The 17746-nt window shown below is 43.6% G+C and overlaps 1 protein-coding gene across 1 annotated transcript in view; it reads right to left on the bottom strand.

The window, feature by feature from the left end:
• The window catches only part of LOC122718379 (semaphorin-1A), a 136301-nt gene continuing 118555 nt past the window's right edge, over positions 1-17746 (bottom strand). The window contains exons 2-9 of the mRNA XM_043943365.1: positions 13340-13436; positions 9578-9987; positions 5931-6019; positions 5475-5616; positions 4751-5099; positions 3524-4140; positions 3088-3298; positions 1-2997 (exon numbers count right to left, since the gene is read on the bottom strand). Of these exons, the coding sequence (XP_043799300.1) occupies positions 2724-2997; positions 3088-3298; positions 3524-4140; positions 4751-5099; positions 5475-5616; positions 5931-6019; positions 9578-9987; positions 13340-13436 (2189 nt within the window). The 3' untranslated portion in view covers positions 1-2723. The remainder of the gene's footprint in view (positions 2998-3087; positions 3299-3523; positions 4141-4750; positions 5100-5474; positions 5617-5930; positions 6020-9577; positions 9988-13339; positions 13437-17746) is intronic.

Below are 17746 nucleotides of genomic sequence, written 5' to 3' on the forward strand. Positions count from 1 at the left end.
GGCCTTATTCGTTTTTTTTTTTTTCAATCGAAAAAAGAGTCGATCGGGGGTGGTGTCTTGACCGATCGAAAACCGAAGGGCGTATATAATACGCATACGAGAAAACGCCTAATATTTTGTTAACAAACGTTGTTTTGTTGTTAAATCCTCGTGTACTCGGTGTAATTGTGTGCGTGTCGAACAAGAACGGAAAAATTAATAATCGAAAAAGTGAATCGAATCGTGAAGGCGGCGAACGTGACGAACTCTCTCGCTCGATTGTTCACAGAATCGGGATTTAACTCGGCGACGAAGATGAGACGAAGAGTAGACGAAGAGTACGCGAAGAGTGGATGAGCGGAAAAATTCGGATATATCGGGGTTTTTAATTTTTTGGGAAGGGGGAAGGGGAGGGGGAAGCGGTTACGATTGTTTTATGAAAGCACGACCGATGAATTCTCTGTGAACAAAGGATCGTCGAGTTCATCGCCGCGTCCATCATCGTTTCTATTTGAAATTCGTCGAAGAGAGTGATACTATACATCTCTCCTCACCGTTTTTCTCTTTCTTTCTCTTTCATACACACACACACTCTCTCCCTACCTCTCTCTCTCTCTCTCTCTCTCTCTCTCATAATACATCTCACATACATACATTCGCTATTTCTCCCTCTATCAGTCATTTCCTTTCGCTCTCTCGCTTTCTCTCCCGCTTTCTCTCAACGCCTAGAAAAACACCTCGTCATATAATATATATCACATACGCGTTACTTCTAAACACACTGAAATAAGAAGCACTTTAAGATAGATGTCTACGTGTACCATCGGGCCCAGATTCTCTAGATGGACTGATTCTCGTTTCTCCCTTTACAAATCACTGCAGCTCATAGAACTCTTTTATTAAACTCCTTCGTATATGTTATTTGTTTCTTCTCTCTCTTCCTCTCTTTTTTTTCTGTATATAACGTGAATTTATTTACATACAAGTCCTATATGCCTCTTTCCTTTCTTCCTTCCTTCCTTCCTTCCTTTCTTCCTTCCTTCCTCCTCTCTGGCTAATGTCTCTCGTGTCTCTGATTAAACACCTCCTCTTCTTTTAGACACATCTCACACACTCACTTTCTCTCTTTTCTCTCTTCCTCTCTCTCTCTCTCTCTTTCTCTCTTATCTCTCTGTATTACGTATATGTGCAGGTGGTGAAACGCGTGTTTTCGAAACGTACGAGAAAATTAGGAATCCGTGGGAATCTCTCGGCGGTAACTCCGTTTCGTCAAACTGCCTGACACTTAAAGAGAGTCTTGCTCGATTAACCAACACATCGTAAAGGCGACGTGACGATCTCCGCGATTTTACTCCGTGAAATCCGTCGATCGTGTGTATATGTGTGTGTGTGTGTGTGTGTGTTTATGGCACGATGCCGTGACTGCTACGAAGTATCAATGGAATATCTCATTTTCTCGTTCTCTCGAACCTTGGTCGAGAGCGTTAAGAGAAGAACAAGAATCGGTTCGCGACGACCGATTAATATAATCCCTTAATAAATTTTTTTTCGAGGCACGCGGTAGTATTACGCGAACAATAATGGCACTGTCAATCACTCGCGTTTAAATATTACAACATTAGAAAAATCGCAAGTCGAGTCCGACGATAGTCTCTTTTAATTGACTTCACGAGAAGTAACCTTTGTCGTAATACTACGCGCGGGTATCGTATAATAATAGTAATAATAATAGTAATAATAATAATAATAATAGTAATAATAATAATAATAATAATAATAATAATAATAATAATAATAAGAAACGATATAAAACGGCGGAGATCGCCACGATTCCATCGCGAACGATTCGACGCACGATCTCGCCGATCTCGCCTGACCACCGAGCGAAGCTCGATCAACGCGCCTTCATCTCACCTCCTTCCTCTTCTATAAGGAATAATATATATACACACTCTCTCTCTCTTTCTCTTTCTCTGCTATCTCTTCTCCTTCTTGAAAAATCTCTCTCGAACCTTTCTTTGTTACATGATCTTCCTCGACGAAGCGGCGCGAAGCGTGATGGTGGTGGCGGTGGTGGTGGTGATGCGGCGATGATCACTTACTCGGTAATCCTGGTGGACCGGATCGACGCGCGTATCGGTGATTCCGACGGTCTGAAAGGCAACCGAGGATCAACCGCGGGGAACGCAAGGAGCGCGGAACGAAAGGGAACGAAAAGAAAAAAAAAAAAAGTTTCAAAAATCACGCGCGCCCGTCACGCGATCGAGGATCCAACTCTCGCTCGATCGCACGGGAGGGGGGTGGTGGTGGTGGTGAACACGCTACTATACAGGATCGGAACGCGCGGCTGGGCTGTAGAACGGCGTCCCAGCGGCTGGCGTCGCGTAACAAGAAGCCGAGTACGACGGCGGCGGTGACGAGGCCGACGCCGACGTGGTCGACGACGACTATGATCGATATATGTAGCTGCAGGGCGGTGTCGGCGGCGGGGGCGAGCCACCGCCGCTCATGGCGATCGGTACGAGGGTCGGCGAGGGTGACGAGGAGGGAGGGGACGGGGAACTGGACGAAACGCTCGAGGGCGGCGAGGGCGACTCTAGCGCCCTTGGCCCCGCGAGCTCGCGATTCGACTGTCCCCCTGACGTCACAGCGCGACTACTCCTTGCCGCTGTGGTCGCGTTGTGCCGGTTGCGCGCTGGCCGCCCTAAGCTCCGGTGGCGGCCACCTCCCTCCTCGCTCGTTTCTCAGAGATAAACCTTCTTCACGCTGCGGGTGGTCGCGAACCCGTCGTTGCGCCGATACGCGTCGCCCTGGTGCGAGCGAAGGGTGCCGAAGTTGTCCCTCGCCCCGCGGAAACCGTACCCGTCCGGGAACTGGAACAGCGTTTCCGTCGGGGTCGGTGGTGGTTTGCGCATCGTGCCTTTCGGCGAGTGGAGCTTGGGCGGTTGCGGAACCAGAACAGGCTCAGCGTAGGTAACCTCCTCCTGGGGCAATAGCTTTGGCTCTGGCGCCAGCCTGCTGCAATATTCACGGGGATTAATATCATCGCCTCCCATCATCGGGTGGAGAGCGGCAGTTTACGTACGATCGACTCGTTTCGAACCCTACCTGTTCACATTTTGCCGCTGCTCGAAGTACTCGTACTCCGTGTCCGGATACGGCAGATTATCGTCCTCGTCCTTTCTACATTTCCTGCCGCACAGGTAACCGGCCACGAAGCCGACTAACAGAGCGGCCAACGCGCCAGCCACGACGGCCATCACCAGGGTCTCCACCGAGTATTGCGGAGGGGGGGAGTCCGCCGCCGATACTTCTGGACCTGCGTCAATCCAATTCGTTCTCCAATTGAAATTCGAAAGTGTGTAAAATAAAAATTGAGAATCGAACAAAAGCGTTTCGTTTCCCTTCGATCGTCTTAAAAAAGTTTTATCGAGATTGTGAACTTTTCTGCCATTGCATTTCTTCCTCGAATACACCAAATATACATATATACATACGATCTATATATCGTACAGGCAAAGATTTGGCTGGCATATACATCTACCTGAATTATCCTGCTCCTCGTCCTGCATGATGTTGATGATCTCCCCCCCTTGGCCTTCCTTGTTGGGGATCATCGAGTCGGGTGGGAATTTATTCTGGTTCGCAGAGATGGCGCCAACGCTGCCGGCATCCTTGTTCAGACTTTTGCTGGGCGGGCAGGAGGCGTGCAACCCGGTCGCCACGCTCTGGAGGAATCTGCTCGCGTCCGTGGCAGCCGGCCCGACCAAAGCTCTGCACTTGCCCTCCACCTTGTCCCACGCGCAATACGGGTCCTGAAGGGCCACGCACTCGCCGCACGACAAGATCCTATCGCTGTAGCAACGGTGCAGCCTCAACGCCTGCACCTGGCTATCGGCGATCACGACCAGTCGGCCGTCCTCGAGGCCGTCGCCTGCCTGCGACGCCCTCACCACCTTGATGCCTCGAACGGGCACCGTAGAGGGGAACGCCTGGATCTCCTCGATCACCACGGGGCTGACCTTAAGGTGGGTGTCCGCCGACTCGGCGTTCACCGCCTTGATCACCTTCCCGTTGTCCGTCCCGATGAACAACACGTCGTACGTCTTGCCGCCGGGAGTCTTCACCTGGGGATCGACGGCGATCTGCGTGAACCTGTAACTGTTACGATTCGATCAGAAACGTATGCTCGATTCGTATGTGAGAAGAAGAAGAAGAAGAAGAAGAAGAAGAAGAAGAAGAAGAAGAAAAGAGGGAAAAAAGAAACGAGGAAAATTTGAAACAAGTAATTCGAAGGTTTTCTATAAGCGAATTGATATTTTTTTTTAACGTAATTCCTGAATATCGGAAAGATTCTAATTATACTTGGATTTTATGTAAATAAATAAAATGTTTGTTCACCTCGTTTGATTAAAAATGGAAAAAGCATCGAATATAAATATATATTCTATTTTTCAATTTTTATTCTTTATATATTGAAAATAGAACGAGTATCTCTTCATATTTCAACTGTTTGTGTATTGAAGTTATTATTATTCGAAATACCGTTCACTTATATCTCAATGAAATATTCATTTTAAGATAATATTTGTATATATCTTAACGTTGTATCTAAAATGTACGTTTGAAATTTCTCCTTCGAAATATATATATATATATATACTATTCTAAAATACGTATGAAATAAAAGAATTTACTACTACAATCCTATCTCCTATTTCCACCTATATTATAATATTTTATCCTCGAATCACACGTTACTGAAACTTACTGGAAACTGGTGCGAATGACGATGGGTTGGCCGAAGAAGCTCGGGACCAGCTCGTCCATTAGGGAGTGCGTGTGGATGAAGTTGAGGGTGAGATCGGGCAGAGATCGGGAATCGTTGACGCACTGGCCGGGCCTTGGATCGGGCACCTTGGTGCTCTGCACCGGCAACCAATTCGAGTTGATCGCGCTCTGCTCCTTGAAATTGCCCTTGAACGTGTCGGTGATGTCCTGCAAGGAGAAGGCGCACACGGCCGAGCCGCTTATGCTGTTCACCGGGGTGGTGAACGTCCCGTATATCAACTGCGCCGACTTATTGCCGTACTGGCCCGATATCAATTCCGTCGTCGATTCTGAAAATAACGCGCTCCGTCATTTCCGAGCCTCTTTGTTCGCGCGACCTCGCCCGTATCCGACGAGGACGTTTACGAGCGTGCCGGCGAGCACTTTGGAAAATTTATCCCTCCCAAATCATTTAAAATCAATGACGCTGCGATTTCCGTGATCGAAAAAATTAAATCTCGCATTAAACATTCTTTGGGAATGGAAATTAGAAGCCGTTGAACGATGATAAACTCTCGTGATACGTGGCGATCAATTTATGCTCGATCAATTTGTTAGATATCAAAGAGAAAACATTGAATCGGATTTTTTTTTAGAATTCGACTCGATTCGACACTGTGTGAAGATCGATCAAATTATATAGATACAGAGAGGATTTTACTTACGTATCTCGTTGAAGTAGAAAGGAAAGTCTCCGGTAACGGAGCAATTAAGACGGGATTTTAGGAACGAGGTCCACCTATTGCGGTATCGATGCGGACCACCTCGATCGTATTTACAGACTCTCGCTACGCGAGAATAGACGGTCTGCAATGGGAAAAAAAAGAAAAAGCTGGGATGAGCAGAGTATCCTCCTTGTCCCGCGATCGAACCACCCGATAAAATCGCGATTTCCCCCTCCCCCGATATTACTATTGTCGGTCAATCCTTTCGTTCGAAATTATACGGCGAGAGAAGCTCGACGTATAAAGCTATTATTGCAAGGAAAAAATTCGAAAATTATCCCCGCGATTAAAAAAGAAAAAGAAAAAAAAAAAAATGGTGAAAATTTCTATCGATTATTATACCGTCGTCGAAGATCGATCGAAGCGAATAAATCGTTGAAATTATCTATCGCTTACCTTGCCGCAATTGATGTACTCCACGGCGGTCTCCCGGAAGAAGAAGTAGACGAAGTCTCCCTGGGCCATGGAGTTGACAAAGTTTGGCGCTGGAATTAGAATACGTGCCTCGTATTATGACACGTGTTACACGTGGATTACATGTGGGACATGGGTGGTGAGTGGCGGTCGTAAAGTTTCTCCCTCTCCCTCCCCTTATGAATAAACGAACGTGACAATCGGCACGAGATGGAGGCCGAGCCTCGATTAAATATACAATCAGGCCGCGCTCTATCTCGTGCCCGCAGTGAGTAAAAAATGTTGGCAAGCCAGGCTCGAAAAATCGAAGGGCGAAAGCGAAGGAGGGTCGGATAATCCGGCGTTGTTTCAGGGTGGCGGTATTGGATCCTCGTTAAAAAATCATTACCTCGAGATGGGGTAAGGTAGATCGCCAGATTTTCAACGATCGGAGGGTAAAAATCAATTTCCAAGCATCCAAGGATGGGATGCTTCTGGAAGGATGGGACATCTTGGGCGATGTAACAATGGGGAGAGGGAGGGTAAGCCGACCACGAATACGCAAGGAACGTTTTATTTTATATCGGCCTCTTTCTCCTCTTGCCTCTTCTTCCGCTCTCAATTTTCATCTCTCTCTCTCTCTCTCTCTCTGCTCCTTCTCCATCGATATACCTTTCCTTTTCCCTTCTTCCACTCTCTCCTCAGGGATCAGTCGTATACACGAGCGTCCGATAAAGTGAGAAAACTTTATCGATTTATTAACTTGACAGGGTTTTCATAAGCTTCTTAGGATTCATAAAGTAATATTAATCTCGCGCGCCACGTAAGTATATATATTCGACCGATCCTGCCATGCTCCGGCCAATAAATTTTCTTTCATTCTCTCCGTGCCTCCTTCTCTCCTCCTCTTCGCCGTCCCTTTTACACCGCCCCGCTGATTCATCTTAACTCCCCCTCTCTTCCTCTCCTCCGCGTCAACCCTCGCCACCGACCAACTGTCTTTCCCATCGCGTCGTACAATCGGGAGACAAAATGGGGAAGGGAGAGATATTCATCCTTATCGCCTTCCCTCCTAGTTCTCCACGATTAGGAAAAAACGATCTAGATATTTCTGGAACGATTGATCGTTCGATCGAAAATCGGGGGATATAGACGCGATGGTGCTCGACGAAATGATGGAAAGCTTTCGACGATCGTTCGGAAATAGTAACGATGTACAATTATTTCGGCGGTGAAAAATAAAAATTTAGAGCACAATGCTCCACATAAATATATATATATATATATATTTTTTCCCTCGTGCCAAACTTTTCGCTTTTACATTCGGCGACGAAAATTCCGAGCGATGAGCGAGACGCGAGAGCAGTGAACGCGACCGAAATGAACGAACAGAGAGAGAGAGAGAGAGAGGGGAGGATGGAAAAAAAGAAAGAGAGAGAGAGTTGAATTTTCAACGAACCGAAAGAAAAATCAATATTATCCAGCGGACGGAGAAACTTGATTAGCGTTCGTACACCGTTCAATTAAAATGCTCGAGCGGACAAGTGAAACCGTGGAAATAAGGTGACGCATTTCCTCCACTTCCTCCTCCCCCACTTCTTCACTTCTCCCTTTCCCCAAAGTTTTCAAGGATCGAAGGTCTCGTAAAAAAAAATTTCCTCAAGCACGCGCGCCTCATCGCTATAACTCTCCTCTCCTCTTGGCTGACCCGATTCCGGATAAATAAATATTCCGACAAATTCGCAGGGGAATTCTCGTAGCTTCTCTCTCTAAGATGTAAAGGGAGGCGTTTACAATTTACGGGTGTATCGGCTGATAATTAACCAGTTAATAACGGCTGAGATCGACCGAGGAAAGAGGAAGGAGAGGAAGGGAGTGGTCGTTGAATCGTTGGCGGACGACGACCAAGGGCCGGCAGACAGGTCTTTCTTTCCAGGATTAAAATTTCTCATCTGTGTGCGTACATTTCGTTGCACCGTTCGTTCCGTTGTCGAGTAGACTTCGGGAAGAGACTTTTGTCATTATAGAGATAGAGGAAGTACCGTGGAATAATATCGTCGGAATAATAAGTCGTAAAGGCGAAATCCGGTGCACGCGCTGTTAATCTCGGAATAAGACTTTGCGGATTGAAAAGCATGGTCGGGCGGCATTTCTGAACGAGTTATTTTACAGGCCCAAAACTGTAAGACGAATCGAAGCGCAGGTTCTAATTTTTTCGAATCGAGATCGAATATCTCGAGCCAATCATCGATGACGCTTTTACCGATTATCGATCAATGAGTGTAGAAAAGTAACAAGATTCCTTTTTATTGATTTTTCCGAAAGTGGTGTCTATATAATATTTGTAAATTATTATTATTGGAAATTTTTTGTACACGATTTACATAAGGATTGAAGTAATATTGTTTTGTTGGCAATGCATCTGTCCATTGAATTTGAACTTTCGATCAAAAATGATCGATTAGAGAAATAACGTGGTAATGGTATTCATATTTGGCTTGATTTCTCTACGAATATTATTTATTTTTTTTATATCCAAAATTAAAAATATCAATAACCAGAAATCTTACATTGCATCGATTTGTCAGTTGATTTTTAAAAAGTTATTAATTCGAATCTTTTTTTTCAGGTTTTTGAATTTACATATTATCCCGTCCCGTTACTTTTTATATTATGCATACGATGCACCGTTTGCATAAGTAGCGCGTAACCAATGCAGGCTGAATTCTCTCTATGGTTCCCAGTTTTGGATTATCCGGTAAGCGTGCTCGAAACGATAAACGCTTGGCTATCGAGCTTCCGTTCGAGCGAGCAACACTTCCACTCTCTCTCCCCCCGTTCAAGGCATAACTTTTTCGTCCCTTCCCCGTGGAAAAGCGCTTCCACAGCTTCAGCAACGTTTCAGTACACGTAGTAATAAATTCTTTCCCGGCCACCGACCTTTTTCCATCATCGAAAACGCTCCAGCTGCACACTCATCGCGCCCTTATTCCTCATAATCTTTATTCTTTAATCGCGAGTTAACGTCGTCCGCCATTTCCTGTTTCACGAAACACCTCCTATTATTATTTTTCCTTTCTATTTTTTTTTTCTTTTAATTTCTCAAACGTTTCATTCATTCCATTATTTTCGATTGCTTTCGAATCATCTTAATCGATTATTAACCCTTTGCTCTCCTCCGGCATCACTGGGATTGTTGCAATAATTAAACGGCGACAATATTTATTTATGTTTGATTTTTTAAAATATCTTTATAAATAGCTTCCTAAACTCTTTACGTATAATCTTATAAGGTGTAATCTTATAAATAATTATTTTATAATAATTTTATGAGGCCACCGAACGCACCAAACGCGTTCTGGAGTTGCTGGTTCGACCGAGCGAACCTTTTGCTCTCCTCCGGCATCACTGGGATTGTTGCAATAATTAAACGGCGACAATATTTATTTATGTTTGATTTTTTAAAATATCTTTATAAATAGCTTCCTAAACTCTTTACGTATAATCTTATAAGGTGTAATCTTATAAATAATTATCTTATAGTAATCTTATGAGGCCACCGAACGCGTTCTGTAGTTGCTGGTTCGACCGAGCGAAACAGGCTTGGAGTTTAAAGATAATTAAATCGGAAAAAATATAATTGCACTCACCGTTTAGGCTCTTGGAGTCGTACTGCTCGGTCTGGAGCGGCTCCCTGTAGATGATCGGGTCCATCCCCGCGAAATCGGCCACAGTGCCCGTGTAAAGCTCCCCGTCCACGTAAACGAAGGTGCTGTTGTGCCTCGGATCGTAGGGGCACATCGCCTGGCCACCCTTCTCCTTCAGTATCGTGTAATTGCCGGCGTGCACCCCGTAGTCACGGCACATCGGCTTGAACGCGTTAGTCGCGCACACAAGCAACGTGTTCGCGTCCGTCTTGACGAGGATGCGAATATAGTTCTGGCAATTCTCCTCCGGCGTGCCCTTCACCAGGCACATCTTCACGTCACTGTCGGTCGAGTACCAAGTCAACCTCTGCTGCTCGGTCAAATCGGTCAGGCTCAGATTGTGCACGAGATTTCTGCGAATGGAGAAAAGGGGGGGTTTTGTCAAAGGGGATGATTGAAAATATATTTTTCAAAATATAGAAAGTTCATCGTTTTCACTCGCATTTATATGTGAATTTTTTGCTTTCGAGTTATCGAGTTTGAAATAAGGCCGATTTTTCAATTTGAAATTTCGCTCGAATCGTGAGAGATCAGAGATTCGAAAAGATTGTATATTGCGTTTAATGAAATTGTCGAATTTGCATATGACAAAGTGTAATACTTTTAATATTGTTGTTCGAACAATGGAAAAAATAAATAAATAAATAAATAAAAATAAAAAATAAAGGGGGATTAACTTTTTTAATATTTTCAAAATGCTTGGACTACGTATAAAACGGTACGTATGGAACACCATATGATTGTTTTACCATTTTCCAGATATTTCCGCCAGTTTTTTTATGAAACAAATGCTTCGATCAAAAATGTTGTTTGATCAATTGGTACAATTGACAATGGGGAATGTTAACGCGAAAAAAAACTTTTTATTCGATAAAAGATCAAGGTCAGTCCAATTATTTTTAATAGAATTATATTATATATTATTTTATGCATGGAATTGTATGGAATTATATATTATTTTATTACAGAAATTGTATATTATATTATGCACGGTTATAAATTTCGTTTCGAATACCCATATGTATGAAACACTGTGCGCTGGGCACGATTCTGGGTCACACAGTTGTTCAATATGGAAAAGGGCGGAATTTTATTGAATCGTGCCGTATTGTTATGGTATGCGAAGGCCGATTTTCAAATTTTTAAAAATTAAAAAAAAATTAAATATTCTATTTAAAAAAAGAAATTGATTTTTTTATGTGAATATAAAAATTCAAAGAATTAAAAATCAAATAACGATACGACATAACAATGACAATCCTGTCAGTTACACGTATACCAAATAAAAGAATGATTGAAAATTGACAGAATTATCGTTTCGACAGACTTTGATAAGCGTATTTGAAAAAAAGAAAAATACATTCAAATTTAACTCTTAACAATCACTATAAATCTATTAATTTTCACAATTTCCTAATAAAAAATCTCACTCAAATACCCGTCATTTAAATAAATAAATTAATGCTACTTGACAGGTACACTCGTCACGTGAAAAAATAGAATTTTTTTTGATAAAAAAAATTGAAATTTTTGCAAAAATAAATATCTTTCAAAAAGAATAAAAAAAAAAAATCAAATGAGTTATATAAATTTTTGCATTTTAATAAAAATATTGTTATATTTCATGCAAATGAATTAACAATTATACAAAATTTGAAATCATTGTCAAAGCAAAAATCTTCCATCTAATTATTATTTAATTATTTCAATTCCATATCTGAATTATCTCTGAATTATCGATCTTTGTGATATCATACAATGCTGTGTCAGCAATTAAACAGTACAAAATATATATATCTATATATATCTATATACACATCGATAAAATTTCTTGTATCAACAAATCCTTATATAATAAATTTTTTTAAATAACCTAACTCCAATATTTGCTATTTCTTTATTACTCTATTTCTTCTAAATTTCTCATGCCTGGATTTTACTTACTCAAACCACACAAACATTCAAAATAATATTTCCCTATTAATCCTCGCTCCTCCTATCCTCGCTCACTGCAAATAACGTTCATCATCTACTAACTCGGATATGAGAATCGAAAAGTGAGCCCGTGAATTAAACGAAAAAAACTTATTTTTCCAGCCTAACGAAACTAATCACCCCCCCTCTCGTCTTACTTTCGACCCTCCTTTCTCCTCGTCTCCTGTTTCTTTTTAAAAGACAAGTGGCGATGACAGACGCGAGATACAGCATCGCGACGCGATGCAAACGATTTCACGGGAGAATTTACGGGCGAGAGGTAAGCGCGCCCGAGATCCGACGAATTTTCAAATTTCTCCTCCTCCTCCTCCTCCTCCTCGTATTCCGTTAAATAAGCGACTCTTCCAAATCTTGAGCGCGTATCCCGGAAATCTCTCCATTTCTCTCGCGCGATCCATATTCTTTTCTCTCTCTCTCTCTCTCTCCCTCTTTTTTCTTTTCTCTACACGAGCACAGAATCCCGTGCATTAATCACCGTTTCGCGTCGTTTTACCCCGGTTCGCTTATCGGTGGCGGGAGATCGGTACGATTTCCCCAGGAAACATCGCAACCATCGCGTTCGAATCGAGGCGCAAAAAAAGAGAGAGAGAGAGAGGGAGAGAGAGAGAGAGAGAAAAAATCGATGGAAAAGCCACGGGAACCTCTACAGGGGATTCGACGAAGCCACGATCCGTTTATTACAAGCGGGCCAAGATTTATGGAGGCCGCTTCGAGATTAATATTCCGAGAGAGGTCTCCGGCTGCAAATTTTACCCCGTTGTCTCGCGACATCTCGCATTTGCGCGCGATTTAACCCAACTCCCTCCCCCTCTCTTCCCTCCTCCTCCCCTTTCATCTTTGAGCCGACGATTTTCGAGGCGGAGAAACAATTGGGAGGGGAGGGGAGGGGGGGAAAAAAGAATCGAAAACGAGAAGATTGTATACTCCTTCGAGGTGTGCGTGCCAATATAATCGCGTGCCAATTAATCGACGTAATTCCCTTCCCGACAAACAACAAACTTGATCGATCAACGAACTATGAACGGAGATTCAAACGGAGATCTGGTTAACGCGAAGATTAATTGATTTTGCTCTTTCTTATAGGATACGGGAATCGTTCGAAGATCCGTTCTCTCCAGTTTCAGGATAATCGATCGAGGATTTATCCCGGAGAAACGAGAAGATGTAAAGGTAACGTGTTCAAGAGAAGTCGAGTTAGATCCTTGGCCGACCTAAATAAAGGGAAAATGAAGAGAGAGAGAGAGAGATATCCGTGCTCCAGATTTTGTATATCGCGTTTTAATTACGTATTACGTAGCCTTCAGAGAGAGAGAGAGAGAGAGAGAAAGTTTTTTTAAAGAACCGGCAGGAAGTCGCGCTTCCGCCGGTGTTTGGGATTCGAAGGCTCGTAAAATAAAAAAAAAAAAAAAAAAAATAATAAAAATAAAAAAGCGTACAAAGAAGTTTCTAAATAAAGTTCGACGATCTCATTAACGCCGGTGGTGGAATTCATCTTGGGGGAGAGAGGGAAGGAAACGAGGGAGAAACGAGATTTTCAGGGAGGAAGTAGTCGGCACACGTAGAGAGGGATCGAGAGAGGGAGGAAGGGAGGAAGGGAGGCCCCCCTCGATCGCGGACACGGGCCCTCGAAACCCGGTTGCAAAGAAACCAAGGATAAGAAGAAACGGTCCTTTAATTAAAGCACTCGGTCCAAATGAATCCTCTATTTACCTTCCGCCGACCAGAAGATAGTTCCCGTCCCGGAGTACCAGCCGAAAGTAGTCTGTGTGCGTCTCGTTCCCCGTAAACCTGAACACATCCTCCGCACCTGGAAAAGAAAAGCAGAGGAACGTCGGTTGGTTTTCCTTCTATAGTTTCAAAGAAGGAATTATCTTATCCGTCTAATTAGCACGACGTTTGGAAAAGGGGGATGGAGGGTCGTGTCTTCGTTTCACGGTGAACGAGCATCGATGAGCTCGGGTCATCGCGTTGGTACGAGGATCATCAAGTGGGTTGCTCCAATTCGCGAATATTGGAATAACGCGCGATTATATCAAATGCAAATTTTCTTTAAATATTACAATGCACACTATTTTGAATATTTTGAATATTTTGCGCCTTGTCAAGTGTATTTAATATTCGTAATCTAATTAATAATAATCAGTTGCATTCGTGTGCAATGGAAAAAGGAATTCTTTCGTTGTTTGAAAAACAAAAACCGTCTTATCTCTTATCTTTTTCTTTTTTTTAATTAATTCTCCATATTTAAGTATAATATATACATATTATAAACCGCTTAAATTAATAATACCCTGTTAAGAGTCTTAAACTTTGCCAGCATTGACGTTATAATGTCGACAGGTAAATATCGATGAATCGTATAGATACATAATTTAACATACGTACCTAGATACCACCGTTTTAAGACCGTAATTATAATTTCTAATAGTAGCCCGATTTCCAGGATAGGGTAATACCGCTTCCAATCAATATTCTTCAGCAAAATTTAAACAATACAATTATGAATTTACCTCGAACTATCGCGCCCGAATAATAATAATAACAATAATAATAACAACAATAGCGCGATCTGCATCAAAGTCGACACAATAGACGTATCAATATATTTATCGTTCATCGTTGCTCGAATATAATAATTCCAGCAATTCGAAGGCGCGACGCAACCAGCAATCGAGATTCATCGTCGAAAAGATTTACATCCGCAAGCTTCGATTTTTATAATCCCATTTACCGTCGTTCCCCACCGACGGTAGGCGAGCCGCAAATCGGCTTAACAAGCGTAATAAGTTTCCTTTTGACCGCGATTCCAAAGAACAAAGCGGCGATCGATCGTTAATGGATCTATCCCGGCCGGATCGACCATTTTTTTCACCTGGCAGGAAGCCACTTCATTATCCGCTAATTACCTATCTATTAGTTTCAACGGGCCCTCCCCATCCATCCGTCCACCCACCCGGGTGGGATCGATCGATTCCTCTCCCTCCTCCTTCCTTCTCCACGAACGGAGAAACGACGAGAGTTCGTTCCATCGGACAAATTTCTCGGAAATTTCCCTCGAAATTCGCGGGCCTCGTTATCGTGTATCGTGAAAGGTCTTAATCACCGAGCCTCGCGAGCGCCCCAACCCCCCCCCCCTCCCCTCCAAACGTAACGATTACCCCTTTCTCCCCCCGCCACTCGTTTCCTCGCAACAGAAACGACGGCGTTAAAGTTATAAACGGCAAAACCAGCGTTGGATGGCGTTAAATTAAGTTAACTCACCTCGATGAAGGGAGGTTATAATTATTGACGCGTGTTCCTATGGATCTAGGTCTCTAGGAGATGAGCAACAGGATGTCCACCGTGGAGTTATATTGTGGAGGAACGCGTTCGCCCTTTATAATTATAACGTGATTCCGATAATTTCAAAGGGAGAGTTATCCACCTCCATTTTTCGCCGCTCTTCCTTCGAGGGAAAACGAGATATTTCGTTTTCCAATGGTAACCTCTCTCTCGAAGTTTCGTCGTGGTCCAGAGAGTGGTGGTTTTATTTTTATTTTATATATCCGAGACTCATTTCGCCACCTTTCCACGCAGAAATGATGAGACGAGCGTTGAATAGAATCGAGTGACGGGCGCAACGTGGCTCGAAATTAACGTTGCCGCGATTATACCCTCGTTCCACCGCCGGTCAGGTAACGTCTGAAGTGCAATTAACGCGGCCCCCTCCGACACCAGTCAATATCGATGATTCGAGCGGCGTGTCTCGCGTATGCAATTTGGGTCGCTGATAGCCGCGGAATACCGGGTAAATGGGAACGGACCATTATCGGAGGATCATACGTCTTGCACCGGAAACGAATTAACGTCACGTTGGACCGCGTTACATTCGTCCTCGTCCGACGGGAAACCCCGGGAGGATCGAACAGGTCGGACAGAGGCAGAGACTGGGGTCGGAGGAGAAGGGGGGATTTTCCGGATAGAAAATCGGAACGGGGATCGCCCCGGGTCATAGCCGAACATAGCCGAGCTGTCCCGCTTATTAAACGTTTTCCGCGTCGGAAACGTTGCAACGGTTATATATTTACGGCGTCTGCTTTCGACCGGTTTTTATCGCGAACGTGACCCGATTGATCGAGCCCGATGATTATCGTCCGATATTTGCCGATCGGTTTCGATTTTCGGCCGCCACATTTTCTGCTCTGCTTTTTCTCGTCAACCGTGAAATCGGACCCGATGAAATTATATATTTATAAGTTGTGTCTCAGAACGATTGGAGGGTAATCGTAAATCTATATATACGGAAATAGAAATTGATTAATTAGAGTGAATTATATTATATCGATACGAAATTTAATAATTTTCGCGTACCATCTTTCAGGTCCGCATTCGTGGATACGGAGGGACACGGAGGCTCGTTAGACGGACGGGAAAGATGGACAAGGGACAACGGGGGGGGAGGAGGGAGGAGAGGAGAACGCGCGGTCTCTTTCGCTGATTGGGTTCGAAATTAAACGGGGGCAGCTCCCCATCGGCTTTAGATTCGCCGCTCGGGTTATCGCTTTCCAAAATTAGCCGCTCGATTGCAATCTCGCGCGCCGACCATCGCGAAAACGCAAAGATTCCCCGTGTTTCCATCGGTTCGCTCTAATTTTCGTGCTCGAAATTAGAGGTCGAATGAAACCGGAGTTGCAGAGCGCGCGCGCGCGCGCGTGTGTGTGTATGCATGCAACTCCTTGTATTAATCACGCAAAATTCCCTTACGCTCGTCTCGTATCCCCTGACAGGAATATTACTCCGTCACTCGCACCGACAAGTTCCGCGTATCGCGATGTCCCTCTCCTCGACAGGACTGAGAGACGGTAGTAGTAGTTTGCGGTGGTGGAACGTCGACTCTCGTCTGACAGGGGAGCCGACAATACCCATCCGATGAAAGCCGATGCAAAACGCAACCCACCGAGGTCATATCGGCTTTCGCCGAGGTGGAGCGTTTTCACCCTCGGTACGCACCGAGCTCGCGACCCCGGTTTAACGATTTAACCATTCGAGGCGGTCGCCAAAAATCAAAAAAAAAAAAAAAAAAAAAAAAATCCCGACGGAGTCCCTGGCGGCGGGTATTTTTTCTTTTTTTTTTTTTTTTGCAAAAAAGAAAAGGGGAAACAAAGAACAAAGTTGTAAAATGGCGAGAAATACTACGAGAGATTCGGACGAGATCGATATTTACCGATGCCAATTTTCGAAAAAGTGGAAAAATTTTTTTGAAAGGAGGAAAACTCGTTATGCCGCAATGCCGATTCGATATCGTACAAGAGATGAGAGATATCCAAGGTTATACACGCTTGATTGTCTTCTTTTTTTTTTTTTTTTTGCGCGCTTCGATAATTGCAAAAAGAGCAATTATACTGTTCTCTCTCTCTCTCTCTCTCTCTCTCTCTCTCTCTCTCTCTCTTACAGAAGCTCGAACGGAACAAGAAACAAATTAGTTTTAATTTCCAACGAGTGCAACATCGAGAAATACGAGACGATGTTGAATGAACGTTGTTGCTCGATTGAATGAACGTTATTGATACGACTACGTATTTATAGAACGTGCCAATAGGCCTCTTTCACGCGGCAATAATATAAGTATCGTTATACGATGTACACAATATACGCCATCCGAATTGATTTCGTATAATACAATCGGTATTTCATTACAGAAATATAGTTGCGTTATCGTGTGGGAAGGGGCACGTAAAGTTCAAAGTATGAGAAATTACAAGAATATAATAAATTAAGGACAATTATATAAAACATCGAAAAAAATGTAATTTTTATGTAATAATTCGATAATAGCACGACGCGTACGCGTTCATCCGTTTAATCGTTGATATTCGATTCGAGCGACTTTTCCAGCCGTTTAATTCTAAACAGCGGCACAAAGCGATTAAACTCGTTTCGCGAGTCGCCGCGTCCATGTTCCCTTCCTGTCCCGTCTTCCACTCTCATTTTGGTACTTCAATTTCTGCACGTTAATTGCGTGACGGGTAACTCGCCGCAAGTCCGTTCCTATGTGTCCCCTAGATCGTAACTACGATGGACTTGGGCGAAAATTCAACTTGTATTCTCTAGGGAACAGGGAAATTGTCACAGACTTCA

Source organism: Apis laboriosa, unplaced genomic scaffold, assembly GCF_014066325.1.
Source record: "Apis laboriosa isolate Shangri-la unplaced genomic scaffold, ASM1406632v1 scaffold62_cov152, whole genome shotgun sequence".
Classification (NCBI taxonomy): Eukaryota; Metazoa; Arthropoda; class Insecta; order Hymenoptera; family Apidae; genus Apis; species Apis laboriosa.